The following is a 26,767-nucleotide window of genomic DNA, read 5'->3' on the forward strand; positions in this document are numbered from 1 at the left end:
CAGTTGTACAACGCTATATATATATATAAGAAAAGCTGCGTTAGACAGGATTACCTACACATACTGACCAGCTGAAATAGACAGAAGCGTGCCATCTTGCCGACAAATCCAACCTCATCTCTCGGCATGTCCAGCCCACTCATTATCTCAGCCAATCATAGCTAGCGGGAAGGTTGCTCACTTTTTCTGTGGCTAAACCAACTAGGTTCGTAATTTAACCATTTAATTCGTATTTACAGATGGCATACAAGTTTGTTATTCGGGCACATGAAAGTTCACATGTTCCAGAAGTTCACATTCAAATGGCTCTCCTGTGAAATAGTGACTCACTACATGCGCCTAGTTTTCTGAAATGAGTCCCATTTCTTCTCCTTCCTCTGATCCGTTTCTTCTCTTCCATCTTCTCTTATTGGAAGAACAGAATAGGTGAAGGCAATAGGCTGGAATCCTACAGTATTAGGAAATCTCCTTTCACCTGTCCGTTGTCTTTCCAATCAGTGCAGACGAAGGAAAGGAGAAGAGGAATCCAGTTTATACAATTGAGATGTGACCCATCTGCCTATAGTTGTTTCTCCTCTGTGCACTATGTCATAGATTTTGTTTCTCATTGACTCTCTTCACTGTGATTGGTACAGCTGCTGGAGGGCCTATCAGACTTAACCTTGGGTCTGGAGGTGTGTGAGCGTGCTCTGGACTGCCGGCCCGGATTGGCTGCCTGCCACTTCCTGGCTAACTACCTCACTCTGCACTTCCAGAGCCAAGTGTCCCCCGCCCGCCGACGCCACATCCACGACCTTCACCTGGGGTCCAAGGTCAGCAGATTCACTGACCTTTTATTGTATCTGTGAGCTCTAGTGTTGATGGGGAGCCTAGCAGTTAGGAGCGTTGGGCCTGTAACTGAAAGGTCACTGGTTCAAATCCCCAAGCCGATGAGGTGAAAGACTTTGAGGAAGGAATTTAACCCTAATTGCTCCTGTAAGTCGCTCTGGATAAGAGCGTCTGCTGAATGATTAAAATGTAAATGTATTTTGTCTGTGTTGTTATTGGACAAGGGAGTGCAGGAAAGGTGGGAGAGTGCAGGAAAGGTGGGAGAGTGCAGGAAAGGTGGGAGAGTGCAGGAAAGGTGGGAGAGTGCAGGAAAGGTGGGAGAGTGCAGGAAAGGTGGGAGAGTGCAGGAAAGGTGGGAGAGTGCAGGAAAGGTGGGAGAGCGCAGGAAAGATAGGTGTGTCACCAAGGCAGTAGGTCGGATTTGAACCCAGGCCGACACTGTGTAGGTGAGGTACACACACCATCAGTGTTTTAAATGAACCTCTCTCCTCTACTCTCTCTCTCCTCTCCGTCTCTCTACTCTTTCTCCTCTCTCTCCATACACTCCTACTCTCCCTAATCTCTCTCTCCCTAATCTCTCTCCTCTCCTCTCCGTCTCTACTCTTTCTCCTCTCTCTCTCTACTCTCTACTCTCTCTCTCTCTCCCTACTCTCCTACTCTCTCTAATCTCTCTCTCCCTAATCTCTCTCTCCTCTCCTCTGTCTCCCTACTCTCTCTACTCTCTCCTCTACTCTCTCCTCTACTCTCTCTCCCTAATCTCTCCTACACTCTACTCTCCTACACTCTACTCTCCTACACTCTACTCTCCTACACTCTACTCTCCTAATCTCTCTCTCCCTAATCTCTCTCTCTCCCTAATCTCTCTCTCTCCCTAATCTCTCTCTCTCCCTAATCTCTCTCTCTCCCTAATCTCTCTCTCTCCCTAATCTCTCTCTCTCCCTAATTTCTCTCTCTCTCCCTAATCTCTCTCTCTCTCCCTAATCTCTCTCTCTCCCTAATCTCTCTACTCGCCGTCTCTTTCCTCTAGGTCCTCCTCACCCTCCCCCCCAACGCCAGACAGGACTACTTTCCCCTCCTCTCTGAGCCACTATTAATGCTGGAACAGCTCCTGATGAACCTGAAGGTACCACCCAATTATTGTTGTTATTGTATTATGTGAACAAAAATAAAAACGCAACATGTAAAGTGTTGGTCCCATGTTTCATGAGTTGAAATAAAAGATCCCTGACATTTTCCATATGCACAAGTTTCTCTCAAATGTTGTGCACAAATTTGTTGACATCCCTATTAGTGAGCATTTCTCCTTTGCCAAGATAATCCATCCACCTGACAGGTGTGGCATATCAAGAGGCTGATTAAACAGCATGATCATTACACAGATGCACCTTGTGCTGGGGACAGTAAATTGCCACTCTAAAATGTGTTTTGTCACACGACACAATGCCACAGATGTGTCCAGCTTTGAGGGAGTGTGCAATTGGCATGCTGACTGCAGGAATATCCACCAGAGCTATTGCTAGAGAATTGAATGTTCATTTTTCTACCATAATCTGCCTCCAAAGTTGTTTTAGAGAATTTGGCAGTACGTCCAACTGGCCTCACAGCCGCAGACCGGGTGTAACCACGCCATCCCAGGACCTCCACATCTGGCTTCTTCACGTACGGGATCGTCTGAGAACAGCCACCCGAACAGCTGATAAAGCTGTGGGTTTGCACAATTGAAAAAATGTCTGCACAAACTGTCAGAAACGTCTCAGTGAAGCTCATCTGCATTCTCGTCGTCCTCACCAGGGTCTTGACCTGACTGCAGTTCTGCGTTGTAACCGACTTCAGTGGTTAAATGCTCACTTTTTGATGGAAACTGGCATGCTGGAGAAGTGTGCTTTTCACGGACAAATCCTGGTTTAAACTGTACCTGGCAGATGGTAGTCCGCGTGTATGGCGTCGTGTAGGTGAGCGGTTTGCTGACGTCAGCGTTGTGAACAGAGTGCCCCATGGTGGCGATGGGGTTATGGTATGGGGCAGGCATAAGCTACGGACAATGAACGCAATTGCATTTTATCAAGGGCAATTTGAATGCACAGAGATACCGTGACGAGATCTTGAGGCTCATTGTCGTGCCATTCATCCACCGCCATCATCTCATGTTTCAGCATGATAATGCACAGCCCCGTTTCGCAAGGATCTGTACACAATTCCTGGAAGCTATAAATGTCCCAGTTCTTCCATGGCCTGCATACTCGCCAGACACGTCAGCCATTGAGCATGTGGCTCTGGATCAGCGTGTACGACAGAATATTCCTATGCGAAGGAGATGTGCCGCGCTGCATGAGGCAAATGGTGGTCACACCAGATACTGACTGGTTTTCTGATCCACGCTCCTACTTTTTTTTTTTTTTAAAGGTATCTGTGACCAACAGATGCATATTCGTATTTCCAGTCATGTGAAATCCATAGATTAGGGCCTAATTAATTGATTTAAATTGACTGATTTCCTTAGTTCATATAACTTTGAAATTGTTGCATGTTGTGTTTATATTTTTGTTTGGTGTGTGTGTCATATACAGTACCAGTCAAAAGTTTGGACACACCTACTCATTCAACGTTTTTTCTTTATTTTTACTATTTTCTACATTGTCGAATATAAGTGAAGACATCAAAACTATGAAATAACACATATGGAATCACATAGTAACTGAAAAAGTGTTAAATCAAAAATATATTTTGATTTGTTTTTCAAAATTGCCACCCTTTGCTTTGATGACAGATTTGCACACTCTTGGCATTCTCTCAACCAGCTTCACCTGGAATGCTGTTCAAACAGTCTTGAAGGAGTTCCCACATATGCTGAGCACTTGTTGGCAGCTTTTCCTTCACTCTGCAGTCCAACTCATCCCAAACCATCTCAATTGGGTTGAGGTCGGGTAATTGTGGAGGCCAGGTAATCTGATGCAGCATTCCATCACTCTTCTTCTTGGTCAAATAGCCCTAGCACAGCCTGGAGGTGTGTTTTGGGTCATTGTCCTATGGAAAAACAAATGATAGTCCCACTAAGCGCAAACCAGATGAGATGGCGTATTGCTGCAGAATGCTGTGGTAGCCATGCTGGTTAAGTGTGTCTTGAATTCTAAATAAATCACTGACCGTGTCATCAGCAAAGCACCGTCACACCTCCTCCTCCATGCTTCACGGTGGGAACCACACATGCGGAGATCATCCATTCACCTACTCTGCGTCTCACAAAGACACGGCGGTTGGAACCAAAAATCTCAAATTTGGACTCATCGACCAAAGGACAGATTTACACCGGTTTAATGTCCATTGCTCATGTTTCTTGGCCCAAACAAGTCTTTTCTTATTGGTGTCCTTTAGTAGTGGTTTCTTTGCAGCAATTCGACAATGAAGGCCTGATTTACACAGTCTCCTCTGAACAGTTGTTGAGATGTGTCTGTTACTTGAACTCTGTGAAGCATTTATTGGGGCTGCAATTTCTGAGGCTGGTAACAAATGAACTTATCCTCTGCAGCAGAGGTAACTGGGTCATCCTTTCCTGTGGCGGTCCTCATGAGAGCCAGTTTCATCATAGCGCTTGATGGTTTTGGCGACTGCACTTGAAGAAACTTTCAAAGTTTTTGAAATGTTCCGTATTGACTGACCTTGATGTCTTAAAGTAATGATGGACTGTCATTTCTCTTTGCTTATTTGAGCTGTTCTTGCCATAATATGGACTTGGTCTTTTACCAAATAGGACTATCTTCTGTATGCCCCGCTACCTTGTCATAACACAACTGATTGGCTCAAACGCATTAAGGAGGCACACCTGTTTAATTGAAATGCATTCCAGGTGAATACCTCATGAAACTGGTTGAGAGAATGCCAAGAGTGTGCAAAGCTGTCAAGGCAAAGGGTGGCTACTTTGAAGAATCAAACATTTTAAGTATATTTTGATTTGTTTAACACTTTTTTGGTTACTACATGATTCCATATGTGTTTTTCATAGTTTTGATGTCTTCACTATTATTCTACAATGTAGAAAATTGTAAAAATAAAGAAAAACCCTTGAATGAGTTGGTGTGTCCAAACTTTTGACTGGTACTGTATCTATAGTATTTATCATATTGTATTATAAAAAGATTATTGTGCTAGTTTTGTATTTTACTATTTGATAAAAGTCTATGTATGTAAATTGATGTCCAATTTGCATCTATGAATGTGAGCAGCAAATAAACTCTACTGGTAATACTACTACTACTACTACTACTACTACTACTGGTTATACTACTACTACTACTACTACTACTCCTGCTGCTACTACTGGTACTACTGCTACTACTACTGGTTATACTACTACTACTACTGGTTATACTACTACTACTACTACTACTACTGGTAATAATAATACTACTACTGCTGCTACTACTACTACTGGTAATACTACTGCTACTGGTAATACTACTGCTACTACTACTACTGGTAATAATGCTACTACTACCGGTAATACTACTACTGGTAATACTACTACTACTGGTAATACTACTACTGGGAATACTACTTCTACTGGTAACACTACTACTACTGGTTGTAATACAACTACTGGTAATACTACTACTACTGGTAAAACTACTACTACTACTACTACTACTACTGGGAATACTACAACTGGTAATACTACTACTACTACTGGTAATACTACTACTACTGGTAATACTACTACTACTACTACTGGTAATACTACTACTACTACTACTACTGGTAATACTACTACTACTACTACTGGTAATACTACTACTACTACTACTACTGGTAATACTACTACTACTACTGGTAATACTACTACTACTACTACTACTACTACTACTACTACTACTACTACTACTGGTAATACTACTACTACTACTACTACTGGTGGTAATACTACTACCACCAGCAGCAGCACCGTGGACTGGGCTGACGTGGCAGTGATCATTAGTGGCACATTGTGTAGTTAATATAATCTGGAGCCTGAGTCTTTTAATCTGTTACCAAGTATTTCAGTGTTTCCTGTCTGCCATTTGTTCAATGAAAACTTTGACCTTTGAAGGTGGACTGGGCTGAAGTGGCGGTGAGGACGTTACAGAACCTACTATTAGGCCGTGAGGATGGCTTCACCACCCATGACATAGACAAACTTCTCTCCAACTACGCCTGCAAGGCCCTGGACTTCCCCTACGCACCCAGGGAGAGGTCTCGTTCTGGTCAGTACCAACCGCACGACACACAAACACACTAGTGATGCGCGGGTTGACCCATAACCCGCAGACCCGCCTGGTGTTATATCTGTGGTTCGGGGGGGTTTAGGGTCATAAAATATTGTGTGGATGAAGGGCTGTTGGGTAGAATTAAAGAGAAAGCGATGTATTCAAATTCCACAAATGTATAATTATTGTGCGATTCATATATGATCTGCCGTTAGTGCATAAGCCTAAACTTTAGGGCCTAACTGTACGGGTGGAAAATACACGCCAAATGCTTTTGGGAATTTGGGCAGAAAAAGTTTACGTCGATCCACTGAGGTGAGATAGGACGATGTCTGAGTTTCTTACCAATAAGTGAGAAGCTGCGAAATGGAGAATTGAAAATAAGATTAGGGAGGTAGAGAACACTAGCCTAATGTCTGGGGAATAATGTTGTGTAATGATTGTGAGGCGCCACACACACACACACACACACACGATCTGTACTCCTCTGGCCTGGTTATGCGTCCACCATAGTTTCTGGAACTTTCTGGAAATATCCAAGCCAGCAAACTACGGTTCAGGTCGACACGACAGTGGAAAAAGGGTGTTATGTCACTAATGCACAGGTTTGTACTATGGATGTCTGTCCCTGTCTCCCCAGACTCAGTCATCGGTCTACACAACCACTCATATTGTAAGTCAAATGTACTATGTATATATGATTGTCCAATCTCTCAAGTTATGTCTATGAGTTGTGGTGATGTGTGGTAAACGTTCTGGTACAAAATGGTTGCCGTGCGTCATACCAAGTGGGTGCTGCCACTCATTGGTGGTGGATGTGAAATTCCCTCTTACTTTGTGAAGTGCTTTGAGTACCTTGGTTGGTTTTATATAAATCCAATCTATTATTATTATTATTATTATTATTATTATTATTATTATTAAGTAAAATCAAGTTTTCTTTATTATCTCACGACTACCTTGCTCTATCAGACACAGTGTTGGGAGTAACTAGTTACCAAGTAACTCTGATTACTTTTTTTGTGGTAACGAGTAACCTAACTCGTTAGTTTTTCAATTTAATGAATGAGTTACTTAGTTACTTTTACAATATTATTGTCCTTTTTCTTTGTTGGCACGAATACATTTTTTTTTTTTTTAAATCCCTCCACCCTAGGCTACGTTCATCGAGCTCTTCCTGTTCCTGCATGAACGTTGTGGCGGATAGTTCGCATGGTAGCTAGAGAGATGGCAGCGACAATAGCCTTTATCGTGGAAGTAGTCGTATTACTTTGAATTGGTCAAAGAAAGGGACTGACGCTACTTGACTGACCCTACTTGCAGGATTTTCATCGGGTTCAGGCGAGTGGCCCGTTTTATTGTCTGGTAATAAAGCAAATAGCGTAGCTAAGTTGGTCTCAGTTGATAAGAATTGACATTTCTCCCGCTCCGTTTTCACCATTAATATAAAGTAAAGGGCAGTACAATTTTACGTAGAATCTCCGCCCAGTTCGTATCTGTGTGTAAAACAGATTGGTAGCCAGTTGTACTTGTATTTGAGCTCTTACGGGAGCCCAGTTGGTTTTATGCAGTGGGTATCAGAAGTATTCCCCCCCTTGGATTTCTTTGAAAATGTTTGTTTTATTACAAAGTATGATTGAAATAGATAATTTTTTGTTGTTGTTGTTGTCATTGATCTACACAATATACTCCTTAATATCAAAGTGAAAATAAAATTATACACATTTTTTACAAATTAATAAAATGTAATAACTAAAATATAGTCGTATTGAACCTCTTTTGTTTAGGCAAGCCTACATTATTTCAGGAGAAAAATTTGGCTTAACAAATCACATAATAAGTTACATGGACTCACTGTGTGAAATAATAGGGGTTGACATGATTTTTGAATGACTACTTCTTCCTCTGTCCCCCATACATACATCTGTAAGGTCCCTCAGTCAAGTGTTGAATTTTCTAGCACAGATTCAACTACAGTACATAGACCTGGGAGCTTTTTTCAAAAGCTGTCTCATGAAAAATGGGCAGTGATTGGTAGATGGGAATCAATAACAAATCATGCATTGAATATCTCTAAGTGTGGTCAAGTTCATCATTATGCTGTGGATGATGTATTAAACCACCCAGACACATCAACTGAGCTGCTGGACAGGAAAGAAACTGCTCAGGGATGTCACCATGAGGCCATTGGTGATTTTTAAAACCGCTAAAGAGTTCAATGGCTGTGATGGTAGAACACTGAGGATGGATCAACAACATCGTAGTGACGCCACAATAATGATCTAAATGACAGAGTAAAAATATACAGAATATAGAACAAGGCAAAGCAATAAATGTTTGGCCTAAATGCAAAGCCTTATGTTTGGGGAAAATCCAACACAACACATCACTGAGTAACTGCCTCCTTATTTTCAAGCATGGTGGTGGCTGCATCATGTTATGGGTGTGCTTGACATCAGAAAATACTGGGGAGTTTTTCAGGATAAAAAAGAAATGGAATGGAGCTAAGCACAGGCAAAATCCTAGAGGAAAACCTGGTTGTCTGCTTTCCACCTGACACTGGGAGAGGAATTCACTTTTCAGCAGGACAATAACCTAAATCACAAGTCCAAATGTTCCTGAGTGACCAAGTTAGTGTTGATTCAATCTATTTGAAAATCTATGGCAAGACTTGACAATTTCTGTCTAGCCATGATCCCCAACACCTTGACTGAGCTTGAACATTTTTGGGAAAGAATAATGGTAAAATATTGCACAATCCAGGTGTGCAAAACTCTTAGAGATTTACCCAGGAAGACTCACAGCTGTAATCGCTGCCGAAGGTATTTCAAACATGCATTGACTCAGAGCGTTGAATACTTTTCTAGTGAATGGATATTAGTGTAAAATAATGTGTAGATCATTTCAAATAAATGACAATTTAATCCCACTTTGTAACACAATAAAATTTGAAGGAATTAAAGTGGGGTGAATACTTATGTATATGTACAGTTGAAGTGGGAAGTTTACACTTAGGTTGATGTCATTAAAACTCGTTTTTCAACCACTCCACAAATTTTTTGTTAACAAACTATAGTTTTGGCAAGTCGGTTAGGACATCTACTTTGTGCATGACACAAGTAATTTTTCCAACAATTGTTTACAGACAGATTATTTCACTTATAATTCACTGTATCACAATTCCAGAGGGTCAGAAGTTTATATACACTAAGTTGACTGTGTCTTTAAACAGCTTGGAAAATTCTAGAAAATGATGTCATGAGTTTAGAAGCTTCTGATAGGCTAATTGACATCATTTGAGTCAATTGGAGGTGTACCTGTGGATGTATTTCAAGGCCTACCTTCAAACGCAGTTCCTCTTTGCTGGACATCATGAGAAAATGTTAAGAAATCAGCCAAGACCTCAGGAAAAAAAATTGTAAACCTCCACAAGTTTGGTTCATCCTTGGGAGCAATGTCCAAACGCCTGAAGGTCCTATATTGACATAACCTGAAAGGCCCCTCAGCAAGGAAGAAGCCACTGCTCCAAAACCGCCATAAAAAAGCCAGACTACGGTTTGCAACTGCACATGGGGACAAAGATCGTACTTTTTGGAGAAATGTCCTCTGGTCTGATGAAACAAAAATAGAAATGTTTGGCCATAATGACCATCGTTATGTTTGGAGGAAAAAGGGGGAGGCTTATAACCATCCCAACTGTGAAGCATGGGGGTGGCAGCATCATGTTGTGGGGGTGCTTTGCTGCAGGAGGGACTGGTGCACTTCACAAAATAGATGGCATCATGAGGATGGAAAATTATGTGGATATATTGAAGAAACATCTCAAGACATCAGTCAGGAAGTTAAAGCTTGGTCGCAAATGGGTCTTCCATATAGACAATGACCCAAGCATACTTCCAAAGTTGTGGCAAAATGGCTTAAGGACAACAAAGTCAAGGTATTGGAGTGGCCATCACAAAGCCCTGACCTCAATCCTATAGAAAATTTGTGGGCAGAACTGAAAAAGTGTGTGCGAGCAAGGAGGCCTACAAACCTGACTCAGTTACACCAGCACTGTCAGCAGGAATGGGCCAAAATCCACCCAACTTATTGTGGGAAGCTTGTGGAAGGCTACCCGAAACGTTTGACCCAAGTTAAACAATTTAAAGGCAATGCTACCAAATACGAATTGACTGTATGTAAACTTCTGACCCGCTGGGAATGTGATGAAAGAAATAAAAGCTGAAATAAATCATTCTCTCTACTATTATTCTGACATTTCACATTCTTAAAAGAAAGTGGTGATCCTAACTGACCTAAAACACTTTTACTTTTCACACTTGATCACTTTTGATTTTGAGTTTGAAGACATTTTTTGCAACAACAAAAAAGTCTACAACGTTAAAACTTCGACCTCTCTCTGTCCCCAGATTCTGTGATCAGTCTCCAGGATGACCAGTGTCCAGCCCAGGATAGCTGTCCCTCTACCCCGACACCTCCACCTACTGCAGGTCAAAGATCATTCTCTTGTCTGTTATACTCTATTCTAGTCTATTATACTCTATTCTAGTCTATTATATTATATTGTAGTCTGTTATACTCTAGACTATTCTGTTATATTCTAGTCTATTCTGTTATACTCTATTCTATTCTAGCCTGTTATATTCTATTCTAGTCTGTTATATTCTATTCTAGCCTGTTATACTCTATTCTATTCTGTTATACTCTATTTTATTCTAGCCTGTTATATTCTAGTCTAATCTGTTATATTCTAGTCTATTCTGTTATACTCTATTCTATTCTAGTCTGTTATATTCTATTCTAGTCTGTTATATTCTATTCTAGTCTGTTATATTCTAGACTAATCTGTTATATTCTAGTCAATTCTGTTATACTCTATTCTATTCTAGTCTGTTATATTCTATTCTAGTCTGTTATACTCTATTCTATTCTGTTATATTCTAGTCTATTCTGTTATACTCTATTCTAGTCTAATGTGTTATATTCTAGTCTATTCTGTTATACTCTATTATATTCTAGTTTGTTATATTCTAGTCTATTATGTTATACTCTATTCTATTCTAGTTTGTTATACTCTATTCTATTCTAGCCTGTTATATTCTAGTCTATTCTGTTATATTCTATTCTAGTCTGTTATACTCTACTCTATTCTATTCTATTCTGTTATACTCTATTCTATTCTAGCCTGTTATACTCTATTCTATTCTAATCTTTTATACTCTATTCTATTCTAGTGTTATATTCTAGTCTATTCTGTTATACTGTATTCTATTCTAGCCTGTTATACTGTATTCTATTATAGTCTGTTATATTCTAGTCTATTATGTTATACTCTATTCTATTCTAGTTGGTTATATTCTAGTTTAATCTGTTATATTCTAGTCTATTCTGTTATACTCTATTCTATTCTAGCCTGTTATACTCTATTCTATTCTAGCCTGTTATACTCTATTCTATTCTAGTCTATTATATTCTAGTCTAATCTGTTATATTCTAGTCTAATCTGTTATATTCTAGTCTATTCTGTTATACTCTATTCTATTCTAGTCTGTTATATTCTAGTCTAATCTGTTATATTCTAGTATAATCTGTTATATTCTAGTCTAGTCTGTTATATTCTAGTCTAGTCTGTTATATTCTAGTCTAGTCTGTTATACTCTTCTAGTCTGTTATACTCTTCTAGTCTGTTATACTCTTCTAGTCTGTTATACTCTTCTAGTCTGTTATACTCTTCTAGTCTGTTATACTCTTCTAGTCTGTTATACTCTTCTAGTCTGTTATACTCTATTCTAGTGTGTTATACTCTATTCTTGTCTATTCTATTATACTCTTCTATTCTAGCCTGTTATACTCTATTCTATTCTAGCCTGTTATACTCTATTCTATTCTAGTCTATTCTGTTATACTCTTCTAGTCTGTTATACTCTATTCTCGTCTATTGTATTATACTCTATTCTAGTCTGTTATACTCTATTCTATTCTAGTCTATTCTAGTCTATTATAGTCTATTATAGTCTATTATAGTCTATTATACTCTATTCTATTGCAGTCTATTTTACTATATTCTAGTCTATTCTATTACACTCTGTTCTAGTCTGTTACCTATCATATTCTAGTCTATTATACTCATGATAGTCTATTAAATTCTATTCTAGTATACTCTATTTTATTATTCTATATTATATTGTAGTCTATTATATTCTAGTATACTCTAGTTGATTATACCCCATTTTATTATACTCTATTCTAGTCTATTATATTCTAGTATACTCTATGCTCTTCTAGTTTATTTTATTCTAGTGTACTCTAATGTAGTATACTCATTCTAGTTTATTCTATTATAGTATACTTTTATTATACTCTATTCTATTGTATTCAAGTATACTCTATTCTATTATACTCTATTCTAGTATACTCAAATTTATTATACTCATTCTAGTTTATTCTATTATAGTATACTTTTATTATACTCTATTCTATTGTATTCTAGTATACTCTATTCTATTATACTCTATTCTAGTATACTCAAATTTATTATACTTAATTCTAGTTTATTCTATTCTAGTCTATTATACTATATTCTAGTATACTCTAGTTTATTCTCTGTTCTATTATACTCTATGCTCTTCTAGTTTATTTTATTCTAGTGTACTCTAATTTATTATACTCAATTCTAGTTTATTATACTTTATTCTAGTTTATTCTATTATAGTATGCTCTATTTTATTATACTATGTTCTATTATACTCTATTCTACTTTATTCTATTATAGTATGCTCTATTTTATTATACTATGATCTATTATATTCTATTCTAGTTTATTCTATTCTAGTATGCTCTAGTTTATTATACTCTATTCTACTTTATACTCTATTCTAGTCTATTATACTCTATTTTATTATACTATACTATATTATATTCTAGTATGCTCTATTTTATTATACTATACTCTATTATAGTCTATTATACTCTATTCTACTGTATGCCGTTTTATTATACTCTATTAAATTTTACTCTATTCTAGTATACTATTTTATTATAATATATTCTGGTCTATGTGCAATCATTCAAATGTTTGATCTATTTTGTTGCATGTGGTTACTGTGGCAAGATGTACTACAGTACCCATAATGCTCTATTATACTCTATTTTATATACTACACTGCTCAAAAAAATAAAGGGAACACTAAAATAACACATCCTAGATCTGAATGAATGAAATAATCTTATTAAATACTTTTTTCTTTACATAGTTGAATGTGCTGACAACAAAATCACACAAAAATAATCAATGGAAATCCAATTTATCAACCCATGGAGGTCTGGATTTGGAGTCAAAATTAAAAATTTAAATCAAAATTAAAGTGGAAAACCACACTACAGGCTGATCCAACTTTGATGTAATGTCCTTAAAACAAGTCAAAATGAGGCTCAGTAGTGTGTGTGGCCTCCACGTGCCTGTATGACCTCCCTACAACGCCTGGGCATGCTCCTGATGAGGTGGAGGATGGTCTCCTGAGGGATCTCCTCCCAGACTTGGACTAAAGCATCCGCCAACTCCTGGACAGTCTGTGGTGCAACGTGGCGTTGGTGGATGGAGCGAGACATGATGTCCCAGATGTGCTCAATTGGATTCAGGTCTGGGGAATGGGCGGGCCAGTCCATAGCATCAATGCCTTCCTCTTGCAGGAACTGCTGACACACTCCAGCCACATGAGGTCTAGCATTGTCTTGCATTAGGAGGAACCCAGGGCCAACCGCACCAGCATATGTTCTCACAAGGGGTCTGAGGATCTCATCTCGGTACCTAATGGCAGTCAGGCTACCTCTGGCGAGCACATGGAGGGCTGTGCGGCCCCCCCAAAGAAATGCCACCCCACACCATAACTGACCCACCGCCAAACCAGTCTTGCTGGAGGATGTTGCAGGCAGCAGAACGTTCTCCACAGCGTCTCCAGACCCTGTCACGTCTGTCACATGTGCTCAGTGTGAACCTGCTTTCATCTGTGAAGAGCACAGGGCGCCAGTGGCGAATTTGCCAATCTTGGTGTTCTCTGGCAAATGCCAAACGCCCTGCACGGTGTTGGGCTGTAAGCACAACCCCCACCTGTGGACGTCGGGCCCTCATACCACCCTCATGGAGTCTGTTTCTGACCGTTTGAGCAGACACATGCACATTTGTGGCCTGCTGGAAGTCATTTTGCAGGGTTCTGGCAGTGCTCCTCCTGCTCCTCATTGCACGAAGGCGGAGGTAGCGGTCCTGCTGCTGGGTTGTTGCCCTCCTACGGCCTCCTCCACGTCTCCTGATGTACTGGCCTGTCTCCTGGTAGCGCCTCCATGCTCTGGACACTACGCTGACAGACACAGCAAACCTTCTTGCCACAGCTCGCATTGATGTGCCATCCTGGATGAGCTGCACTACCTGAGCCACTTGTGTGGGTTGTAGACTCCGTCTCATGCTACCACTAGAGTGAAAGCACCGCCAGCATTCAAAAGTGACCAAAAGATCAGCCATGAAGCATAGGAACTGAGAAGTGGTCTGTGGTTACCACCTGCAGAACCACTCCTTTATTGGGGGTGTCTTGCTAATTGCCTATAATTTCCACCTGTTGTCTATTCCATTTGCACAATAGCATGTGAAATGTATTGTCAATCAGTGTTGCTTCCTAAGTGGACAGTTTGATTTCACAGAAGTGTGATTGACTTGGAGTTAAATTGTGTTGTTTAAGTGTTCCCTTTATTTTTTTGAGCAGTATATATTCTATTTTGTTATACTCTATTCTAGTATACTCAATTTTATTGTTCTCAATTCTAGTTTATTATACTCTATTCTAGTTTATACTCTATTATACTCTATTTTATATACTATATTCCATTGTTATACTCTTCTAGTATACTCCATTTTATTATTCTCAATTCTAGTTTATTATATTCTCTTCTATTCTAGTATAATATTTTATATACTCTATTCTAGTCTATTGTACTCTATTATATTATACTCTAGTTTATTATACCCTATTCTAGCCTTTTATACTCTTTTATTATACTCTATTTTATTATACTGTATTCTAGTCTATACTTTATTCTAGTTTACTCTATTCTAGTTTATTATACTCTATTCTAGGTTATTATACTCTATTCTTTACTATATACTATATATATTCTATACTCTATACTATACTATATTCTATTCTATTATGCTCTATTTTATTATACTATACTCTATTCTAGTCTATACTTTATTCAAGTTTACTCTATTCTAGTTTATTATACTCTATTCTATGTTATTATACTCTATTCTATACTATATACTATATATATTTTATACTCTATACTATACTATATTCTATTATGCTCTATTTTATTATACTCTATTCTAGTCTATTATACTCTATTCTAGTGTATGCCATTTTATTATACTCTATTCAATTTTACTTTATTCTAGTATACTCTATTCTAGTTTATTATACTCTATTCTAGATTATTATACTCTATTCTACTATACTATATTCTAATCTATTATGCTCTATTTTATTATACTATACTCTATTCTAGTCTATTATACTCTATTCTGGTGTATGCCATTTTATTATACTATATTAAATTTTACTTTATTCTAGTATACTCTATTCTAGTTTATTATACTCTATTCTAGATTATTATACTCTATTCTATTATGCTATTTTATGCTCTAATATATTCTAGTCTCTTATACTCTATTCTAGTCTCTTATACACTATTCTAGTTTATTATACTCTATTCTATTATACTCTATTCTAGTCTATTATACTTTACTCTAGTATACTCTAGTTTATTATACTCCTAGTCTAGTATGCTATTTTATTATACTCTAATATATTCTATTATACTCTATTCTAGTTTGTTATACTCTATTCTAGTCTCTTGTACTCTATTCTAGTCTAATACTCTATTATACTTTATTCTAGTATACTCTAGTTTATTATACTCTAATAGTCTAGTATGCTATTTTATTATACTCTAATACATTCTATTATACTCTATTCTAGTTTGTTATACTCTATTCTATTATACTCTATTCTAGTCATTATACTCTATTCTAGTATACTGTATTTTATTATACTCTATTGTAGTTTATTCTATTATACTCTATTCTAGTTTATTACTCTATTCTAGTTTATTACTCTTTTCTAGTTTATTACTCTATTCTACTTGGTTATACTCTTCTAGTTTATTATACTCTATTCTATTATACTCTATTATGTTATACGTTGTTCATTTACTCTATTCTGTTATACTCTATTCTATTATATTCTATTATACTCTATTATTATATTCTAGTCTATTCTAGTTTATTATACTCTATTCTAGTTTTTGTGCAATCATTCAAATGTTTGATCTTATTTTGTTGCACGTGGTTAATGTGGCAAGATGTACTACAGTACCCATAATGCCATGTAAAGCACATCCGATTTTAAAGAATACATTGTGAAGATAACAACGTTGTTTCCGTCTCCAGGTAGTACCCCAATGCACACCTCGTCTTCCAGCAGTTCCCTGGACAGAGGGTCGACCGGCAGGAGAATCCAGCACTCCCCGGATCAGTTCCAGCCCCCAGACAGAGCCCCGGTTCGCAAGGACTGGGTCCCAGACAACCAGCAGCATGTTTGCATGGTCTGCCAGCGAGAACGCTTCACCATGGTGAGAATAAGACCCCCCGTGAAAGGTTTCCCGCAAACAGATTAAGGCTACTCATTGGTTTCCCACAAACAGATTAAGGCTACTCATTGGTTTCCCGCAAACAGATTAAGGCTACTCATTGGTTTCCCGCAAACAGATTAAGGCTACTCATTGGTTTCCCGCAAACAGATTAAGGCTACTCATTGGTTTCCCACAGACAGATTAAGGCTACTCATTGGTTTCCCGCAAACAGATTAAGGATACTCATTGGTTTCCCACAGACAGATTAAGGCTACTCATTGGTTTCCCACAGACAGATTAAGGCTACTCATTGGTTTCCCACAAACAGATTAAGGCTACTCATTGGTTTCCCACAAACAGATTAAGGCTACTCATTGGTTTCCCACAAACAGATTAAGGCTACTCATTGGTTTCCCACAAACAGATTAAGGCTACTCATTGGTTTCCCACAGACAGATTAAGGCTACTCATTGGTTTCCCACAAACAGATTAAGGCTACTCATTGGTTTCCCACAAACAGATTTAGGCTACTCATTGGTTTCCCACAAACAGATTTAGGCTACTCATTGGTGTTCAGTACAAAAACAGACTTTGTCTGTGTTGGGTGAACCGGGCTCCTGATTTGTTGTGTGAAACGGACTCTCCGTTCCATCCTATTGTCCTCCTCAGTTCAACAGGCGTCACCACTGCAGGAGATGTGGCCGTCTGGTGTGCCATGCCTGCTCCGACCACAAGATGGCGGTAGAGGGCTGCGCTGTGGAGGAGAAGGAAGTGCGTGTGTGTGACCAATGCTATGGCTACTTCAATCCAGGGTAAGACCCTTAGACCCTACTGACAGTAACAACCTACACACTGCTTTATTCACTGTCATATGTCACTCTCTCTGTATATTGACCCAAGGTAACATATCACTATCTCTGTATATTGATTAAGGTAACATATCACTATCTCTGTATATTGACCACAAGGTAACATATCACTATCTCTGTATATTGACCACAAGGTAACATATCACTATCTCTGTATATTGACCACAAGGTAACATATCACTATCTCTGTATATTGACCACAAGGTAACATATCACTATCTCTGTATATTGACCACAAGGTAACATATCACTATCTCTGTATATTGACCACAAGGTAACATATCACTATCTCTGTATATTGACCACAAGGTAACATATCACTATCTCTGTATATTGACCACAAGGTAACATATCACTATCTCTGTATATTGACCACAAGGTAACATATCACTATCTCTGTATATTGACCACAAGGTAACATATCACTATCTCTGTATATTGATCCAAGGTAACATATCACTATCTCTGTATATTGACCCCAAGGTAACATATCACTATCTCTGTATATTGACCCCAAGGTAACATATCACTATCTCTGTATATTGACCCCAAGGTAACATATCACTATCTCTGTATATTGACCCCAAGGTAACATATCACTATCTCTGTATATTGACTCCAAGGTAACATATCACTGATTTTCTATTTTGTTTGTATCATCACAGTTCTGATGACACGCTGGAACAAGCTGAAGGTAAAGGGTTGCTATCATATTCATTACAGATGTTAGTATGAAATGTCTTCCTAAGGCTACTGCCTCTTCAGCTACTGTTATGTTAAGGTTTATTTGACATGGGGACAATGCACATTGATCAACATTCTGTAAATGTCCCAGATTTAACCAGCTGGTTAGCTAATCACAATGTCCCAGATTTAACTAGCCGGTTAGCTAATCACAATGTCCCAGATTTAACTAGCCGGTTAGCTAATCACAATGTCCCAGATTTAACTAGCCGGTTAGCTAATCACAATGTCCCAGATTTAACTAGCCGGTTAGCTAATCACTATTTGTAGTCCTTGGATAGTGTGTGACTCGCTCTCTCTCCCACTCACTCCTCGTCTTCCTCCCTGTCCCCCTCTCTCCCCTCCTCTCCCTCTCTCTCTCCCCTCTTTCTCTCTTTCTCTCTCCCCTCCCCTCTCTCCCTCTCTTCTCCTTCCCCTCTCCCCTCCCCCCTCTTCCTCTCTCCCCCTTCTTCCTCTCTCTCCCTTCTTCCTCTCTCTCCCTTCTTCCTCTCTCTCCCGTCTTCCTCTCTCTCCCGTCTCCCCCTCCTCTCTCTCCCTCTCTCCCGCTCTCTCCTCTCCCTCCTCGTCTTCCTCCCTGTCCCCCCTCTCTCCTCTCCCCCTTCTCTCCCCTCCCCCCTCTCCCTCTCCCTCCTCGTCTTCCTCCCTGTCCCCTCTCTCCCTGACCCAGTTGCAGGTAGTCCTATGTCTACAGAGGGAGTGTTAGATTCAATTCTTCACCTGCCAGAGGTCACTCACCGACAGTTTCACCTCAGCACCAACCCTACAGACAACCTGCATCTACAGACAGAGTTCTACTATGAACAGGTCAGTTATAACTACAGACAGAGTTCTACTATGAACAGGTCAGTTATAACTACAGACAGAGTTCTACTATGAACAGGTCAGTTATATTATAACTACAGACAACAAGAACACCAAGGTAACCTGCCTAAATGACTGTTGACCCGTAGGACTCACGTCTGTAGCCATGAAATGCTTTGAAAGGCTGGTCATGGCTCACATCAACACCATTATCTCAGAAACACTAGACCCACTCCAATTTGCATACCGCCCCAACAGATCCACAGATGATGCAATCTCTATTGCACTCCACACTGTCCTTTCATACCTGGACAAAAGGAACACCTATGTGAGAATGATGTTCATTGACTACAGCTCAGCGTTCAACACCATAGTTCCCTCAAAGCTCATCACTAAATGAAGGACCCTGGGACTAAACACCTCCATCTGAAACTGGATCCTGGACTTCCTGATGGGCCGTCCCCAGGTGGTAGGTAGCAACACATCTGCCACGCTGACCATCAACACGGGGGCCCCTCAGGGGTGTGTGCTTAGTCCCCTCCTGTGCTCCCTGTTCACCCACGACTGAGTGGCCAAACACGACTCCAACACCATCATTAAGTTTGTTGACGACACAACAGTGGTAGGCCTGATCACCGACAACAATGAGACAGCCTATAGGGAGGAGGTCAGAGACCTGGCAGTGTGGTGCCAGGACAACAACCTCTCCCTCAACGTGAGCAAGACAAAGGAGATGATCGTGGACAACAGGAAACAGAGGGCAGAGCACGCCCCCATTGAGATCGACAGAGCTGTAGTGGAGATGGACCACATCAATAAGGGCCTATCACGGTCTAAACACATCAACACAGTGGTGAAGAGAGCACGACAACGCTTCTTCCCCCCCAGGAGGCCAAAAAGATTTGGCATGTGTGTACGGCCCAGTAATCACTGGGGCTGAGCTCCCTGCCATCCAGGACCTCTATACCAGGCGGTGTCAGAGGAAGGTCCAAAGAATTCTGCCACCCAAGTCAGTCTGTTCTCTCCTGCTACCGCACGGCAAGCGGTACCGGAGTGCCAAGTCAGGTACCAAAAGGCTTCTGAACAGCTTCTACCCCAAAGCCGGGGCGGCAGGTAGCCTAGTGGTTAGAGAATTGGACTAGAAACCGAAAGGTTGCAAGATCGAATCCCAGAGTTGACAAGGTAAAAATCTGTCGTTCTGCCCCCTGAACAAGGCAGTTAACCCACTGTTCCCCTGGTAGGCCGTCATTGTAAATAAGAATTTGTTCTTAACTGACTTGCCTAGTTAAAGGTTAAATAAAAAAGACATCAGAACAGTTAATTAAAAGGCTACCCGGACTTTCTGCTTTTCACACCCTACCTACATGTATATTTTACCCCAATCAATCATCCCAACTGCCTCGTATCCCAGTACGTTGACTCGGTACCGGTACTCCTTGTATATAGCCTCATTATTGTTATTATATCGTGTAACTATTTTTGTTTTATATTTTATTTTGACCTCTGTCCCTGTCTCCGGCTCCCAGTTTGACCTGTCAGTTTGACCTCTGTCCCTGTCTCCGGGTTCCCAGTTTGACCTCTGTCCCTGTCTCCGGCTCCCAGTTTGACCTGTCAGTTTGACCTCTGTCCCTGTCTCCGGCTCCCAGTTTGACCTGTCAGTTTGACCTCTGTCCCTGTCTCCAGGCTCTCAGTTTGACCTGTCAGTTTGACCTCTGTCCCTGTCTCCGGCTCCCAGTTTGACCTGTCAGTTTGACCTCTGTCCCTGTCTCCAGGCTCTCAGTTTGATGTGTTAGTTTGACCTCTGTCCCTGTCTCCAGGCTCCCAGTGCGTCTCTGTGTGTGGCCATCCTGTCCCTCCATAGCGACCAGACAGCCTGTGGACACCAGCTAATTGGACACTGCCGCTCACTGTCCCGTAAACTAACCAATCCCGAGGTGGACGCCCGCCTCCTCACCGACGTCATGCGCCAGCTTCTGTTCAGCGCCAAACTGATGTTCGTCAAGGTGGGCCGCAGCCAGGACCTAGCCCTGTGTGACAGGTGGGTACTACATTACCCATAATGCCCTGTGTGACAGGTGAGAGTACTACATTACCCATAACGCCCTGTGTGACAGGTGGGTACTACATTACCCATAATGCCCTGTGTGGCAGGTGAGAGTACTACATTACCCATAATGCCCTGTGTGACAGGTGAGAGTACTACGGTACCCATAATGCCCTGTGTGACAGGTGAGAGTACTACGGTACCCATAATGCCCTGTGTGACAGGTGAGAGTACTACGGTACCCATAATGCCCTGTGTGACAGGTGAGAGTAGTACGGTACCCTTAATGCCCTGTGTGACAGGTGAGAGTACTACGGTACCCATAATGCCCTGTGTGACAGGTGAGAGTACTACGGTACCCATAATGCCCTGTGTGACAGGTGAGAGTACTACGGTACCCATAATGCCCTGTGTGACAGGTGAGAGTACTACGGTACCCATAATGCCCTGTGTGACAGGTGAGAGTACTACGGTACCCATAATGCCCTGTGTGACAGGTGAGAGCAGGATGGCATGTATAGGATCTGGAAATGATATAGTGCTCATCTTACATCAGTTCTCCTCTGTCCCTCTCCCTCTCTGTTTCTCTCCCTCTCTGTTTCTCTCCCTCTCTGTTTCTCTCTCCCTCTCTCTGTTTCTCTCTCCCTCTCTCTGTTTCTCTCTCCCTCTCTCTGTTTCTCTCTCTGTCTGTGTCTCTGTCACTTCTTTGTCTGTCCCCAGCTACATCAGTAAAGTAGACGTCCTGAAGATCCTGGTAACGGCCAACTACAAGTACATCCCTTCTCTGGATGACATCCTGGAGACGGCTGCTGTCACCAGGCTACGCAACCAGCTACTGGAGGCAGAATACTACCAGCTCGCTGTGGAGGTGAGGCAGACCTAGAGAGTCAGTCAGTCAGTCAACCAGCTAGTGGAGGCAGAATACTACCAGCTCGCTGTGGAGGTGAGGCAGACCTAGAGAGTCAGTCAGTCAGTCAACCAGCTAGTGGAGGCAGAATACTACCAGCTCGCTGTGGAGGGGAGGCAGACCTAGAGAGTCAGTCAGTCAGTCAACCAGCTAGTGGAGGCAGAATACTACCAGCTCGCTGTGGAGGTGAGGCAGACCTAGAGAGAGTCAGTCAGTCAGTCAGTCAACCAGCTAGTGGAGGCAGAATACTACCAGCTCGCTGTGGAGGGGAAGGCAGACCTAGAGAGTCAGTCAGTCAGTCAACCAGCTAGTGGAGGCAGAATACTACCAGCTCGCTGTGGAGGTGAGGCAGACCTAGAGAGTCAGTCAGTCAGTCAACCAGCTAGTGGAGGCAGAATACTACCAGCTCGCTGTGGAGGTGAGGCAGACCTAGAGAGTCAGTCAGTCAGTCAACCAGCTAGTGGAGGCAGAATACTACCAGCTCGCTGTGGAGGTGAGGCAGACCTAGAGAGTCAGTCAGTCAGTCAACCAGCTAGTGGAGGCAGAATACTACCAGCTCGCTGTGGAGGGGAGGCAGACCTAGAGAGTCAGTCAGTCAGTCAACCAGCTAGTGGAGGCAGAATACTACCAGCTCGCTGTGGAGGTGAGGCAGACCTAGAGAGAGTCAGTCAGTCAGTCAGTCAACCAGCTAGTGGAGGCAGAATACTACCAGCTCGCTGTGGAGGGGAGGCAGACCTAGAGAGTCAGTCAGTCAGTCAATCTCTTTATTGTCCCAATTGAGAAATGTATAGGGGGGTATTCATAGTAGTAAATATGACACATTTGAAGGCAATACAAGTGTGTTTAAGTCTGAACATCTAATTCTAGGTTATTCTGTCTGTCTGTCTGTCTGTCTGTAGGTGTCCACTAAGAGTGGTCTGGACCCAGGTGGTGTGTGGCAGGCGTGGGGAATGGCCTCCCTGAAGGCAGGGAACTTGACTGTTGCTAGGGAGAAGTTATGTCGCTGTCTAAAAGCTCCGGTGGACAGAAACCAGCTCAACCTGGGTCCTCGGCTGCTGCAGGAGATCGTCTCTCATCTGGAAAGCACCGTCAGACCCACTCTGGCCATGGTGAGAGACAAATATGACCATGATACTATATTGAAGACGCTTATCTCAAGTTCTTTTTTTTTTAAAGCCTAGATGTTTAGTCTATGCTACGACAGTGAGGGGTTTTAGTATGTCTATAGGATGACTGCAGGAATTGAACCCCACAACGGTGTGTGTGTCTCTCATTGGTAGCAACGCTGCCATGCCACACGGAAAATAGCCGTCCTTAATTATTTACGTTCACCGCTGTGCCCTCGCTGTGCCCAGCACGTACCCAGTTTCAGTGTCTTATTTTCAACCAGTTATGTAATTGTTGGGCACACAGTGGTGTTTACTGTTATCCCTGTGGAAACAGTCTCAACGTTCCCACATTAGACCTAGTCTTAACGTTCCCACATTAGACCTAGTCTTTAGACCTTAACGTTCCCACATTAGACCTAGTCTATAGACCTTAATGTTCCCACATTAGACCCAGTCTTAACGTTCCCACATTAGACCTAGACTTAACGTTCCCACATTAGACCTAGACTTAACGTTCCCACATTAGACCCAGTCTTTAGACCTTAACGTTCCCACATTAGACCCAGTCTTTAGACCTTAATGTTCCCACATTAGACCCAGTCTTAACGTTCCCACATTAGACCCAGTCTTAACGTTCCCACATTAGACCCAGTCTTAACGTTCCCACATTAGACCCAGTCTTAACGTTCCCACATTAGACCCAGTCTTAACGTTCCCACATTAGACCCAGTCTTAACGTTCCCACATTAGACCCAGTCTTAACGTTCCCACATTAGACCCAGTCTTAACGTTCCCACATTAGACCCAGTCTTAACGTTCCCACATTAGACCCAGTCTTAACGTTCCCACATTAGACCCAGTCTTAGATAAACTGTATTATCCCACCACGTGGGACATTCATTTGGTGCTTAAACTGACATAATACCTAAAAACACAAACTGTACAATACTATATATATATATATATATATATATATATATATTATTTTAAAAAAATGGGAAGTTACAAGTTCTAGTATAGACTGTATTGATGATATGGACTGTATTGATGATATGGACTGTATTGCTAATATAGACTGTATTGCTAATATAGACTGTATTTATAGTATAGACTGTATTGCTGATATAGACTGTTGCTAATATAGACTATTAATGATATAGACTGTATTGCTAGTATAGACTGTATTGCTAATATAGACTGTATTGCTGATATGGACTGTATTGCTGATATGGACTGTATTGCTGATATGGACTGTATTGCTGATATAGACTGTATTGCAGATATAGACTGTATTGCAGATATAGACTGTATTGCAGATATAGACTGTATTGCTGATATAGACTGTATTGCTGATATAGACTGTATTGCTGATATAGACTGTTGATGATATAGACTGTATTGCTGATATAGACTGTATTGCTGATATAGACTGTATTGCTGATATGGACTGTATTGCTGATATAGACTGTATTGCTGATATGGACTGTATTGCTGATATGGACTGTATTGCTGATATAGACTGTATTGCTGATATGGACTGTATTGCTGATATGGACTGTATTGCTGATATAGACTGTATTGCAGATATAGACTGTATTGCAGATATAGACTGTATTGCTGATATAGACTGTATTGCTGATATAGACTGTATTGCTGATATAGACTGTATTGCTGATATAGACTGTTGATGATATAGACTGTATTGCTGATATAGACTGTATTGCTGATATAGACTGTATTGCTGATATGGACTGTATTGCTGATATGGACTGTATTGCTGATATAGACTGTATTGCTGATATAGACTGTATTGCAGATATAGACTGTATTGCTGATATAGACTGTATTGCTGATATAGACTGTATTGCAGATATAGACTGTATTGCTGATATAGACTGTTGCTGATATAGACTGTATTGCTGATATAGACTGTATTGCAGATATAGACTGTATTGCTGATATAGACTGTATTGCTGATATAGACTGTATTGCAGATATAGACTGTATTGCTGATATAGACTGTTGCTGATATAGACTGTATTGCTGATATAGACTGTATTGCTGATATAGACTGTATTGCTGATATAGACTGTTGATGATATAGACTGTATTGCAACAGTCGGATCTTGATGTTTTTGTTACCTTGGTTCCCTGTACCCAGTACTTACCGGACTGAGTTGTGTTGTGAACCAGTCATGTCATGCCAAACGATAGTGTTGTTTACTGTTCTGATCTCACAACAAAGAGCTCCAGTCTTCACTGTTGCCAGTGGTTTATCTGTGTGTCTTTGTCCCCAACGGAACTCTATTCCCTAGGTAGTGCACTACATGGCCCTGGTCAAACGCACTGCACGGTGTAAGGTATAGGGTACTATTTAGGACATCACCTGAGTGTTCTCTGCCAAAAGGTTGTCCTGCTCTGCTCAGCCGTCTGAAAAGGTTTCTCAAATGGCACCCTATTCCCTATGTAGTGCACTACTGTTGACCAGAGGCACCCTATTCCCTATATAGTGCACTGCTTCCAGAGGTCCTGGTCAACAGTAGTGCACTATATAGGGAATAGGGTGCCATTTGGGACTCATCCTTGGCCCTTTTTAAACAGCGCAACTTTTTCCTTTGCCAGAGTTACAGTACTGAAGCACTGTCCAGTCAGTCGGTTGCCCAGTCGGTCGGTGGCCCAGTCCCTACGGTCCTGCTAGAACAGTTTGTCCTTTGTTAATGTTCAGTCTGAAGCAGTAATTTATGTTGAGATATCAGCTACAGTGAAGCTTTATACTCACAACAAATACACTGAACAACAATATAAACCCAACATGTAAAGTGTTGGTCCCATGTTTCATGAGTTGAAATAAAAGATCCCAGAATTGTTCCATACGCAGAAAAAGCGTATTTCTCAAAACAAATTGTACGAAAAGGTGTTGACATCCCTGTTAGTGAGTATTTCTTCTTTGCCAAGATAATCCATCCACCTGACAGGTGTGGCATATCAAGAAGCTGATTAAACAGCATGATCATTACACAGGTGCACCTTGTGCTGGGGACAATAAAAGGTCACTAAAATGTGCAGTTTTGTCACACAATGCCACAGATGTCTCAGATTTTAAGGGAGCGTGCAAATGGCATGCTGACTGTAGGAATGTACACCAGAGCTGTTGCCAGAGAATTGAATGTTAATTTCTCTACCATAAGCCTACCATGTCGTTTTAGAGAATTTGGCAGTACGTCCAACCGGCCTCACAACCGCAGATCACGTGTATGGCGTTGTGTGGACGAGTGGTTTGCTGACGATGTTGTGAACAGAGTGCCCCGTGGTGGCGGTGGGGTTATGGTATGGGGCAGGCATAAGCTACGGACAATGAACACAACTACATTTTGAATGCACAGAGATACCGTGACGAGATTCTGAGGCCCATTGTCGTGCCATTCATCCACCGCCATCCCTTCATGTTTCAGCATGATAATGCACAGCCCCATGTCACAAGGATCTGTACACAATTCCTGGAAGCTGAAAATGTCCCAGTTCTTCCATGGCCTGCATACTCACCAGAC

General features: G+C 41.0%; 1 protein-coding gene across 1 annotated transcript in view; it reads left to right on the forward strand.

The window, feature by feature from the left end:
• Positions 1-26,767, forward strand: part of zfyve26 (zinc finger, FYVE domain containing 26) — a 183,896-nt gene that overhangs the window by 145,960 nt on the left and 11,169 nt on the right. The window contains exons 26-36 of the mRNA XM_082955500.1: positions 636-812; positions 1,856-1,951; positions 5,909-6,062; positions 10,475-10,555; positions 16,564-16,745; positions 17,415-17,557; positions 18,280-18,308; positions 19,026-19,162; positions 20,977-21,197; positions 21,924-22,071; positions 23,010-23,219. Of these exons, the coding sequence (XP_082811626.1) occupies positions 636-812; positions 1,856-1,951; positions 5,909-6,062; positions 10,475-10,555; positions 16,564-16,745; positions 17,415-17,557; positions 18,280-18,308; positions 19,026-19,162; positions 20,977-21,197; positions 21,924-22,071; positions 23,010-23,219 (1,578 nt within the window). The remainder of the gene's footprint in view (positions 1-635; positions 813-1,855; positions 1,952-5,908; positions 6,063-10,474; positions 10,556-16,563; positions 16,746-17,414; positions 17,558-18,279; positions 18,309-19,025; positions 19,163-20,976; positions 21,198-21,923; positions 22,072-23,009; positions 23,220-26,767) is intronic.

The sequence above is a fragment of the Salmo salar genome, chromosome 09 (genome assembly GCF_965601325.2).
Source record: "Salmo salar chromosome 09, fSalSal1, whole genome shotgun sequence".
NCBI lineage: Eukaryota > Metazoa > Chordata > Actinopteri > Salmoniformes > Salmonidae > Salmo > Salmo salar.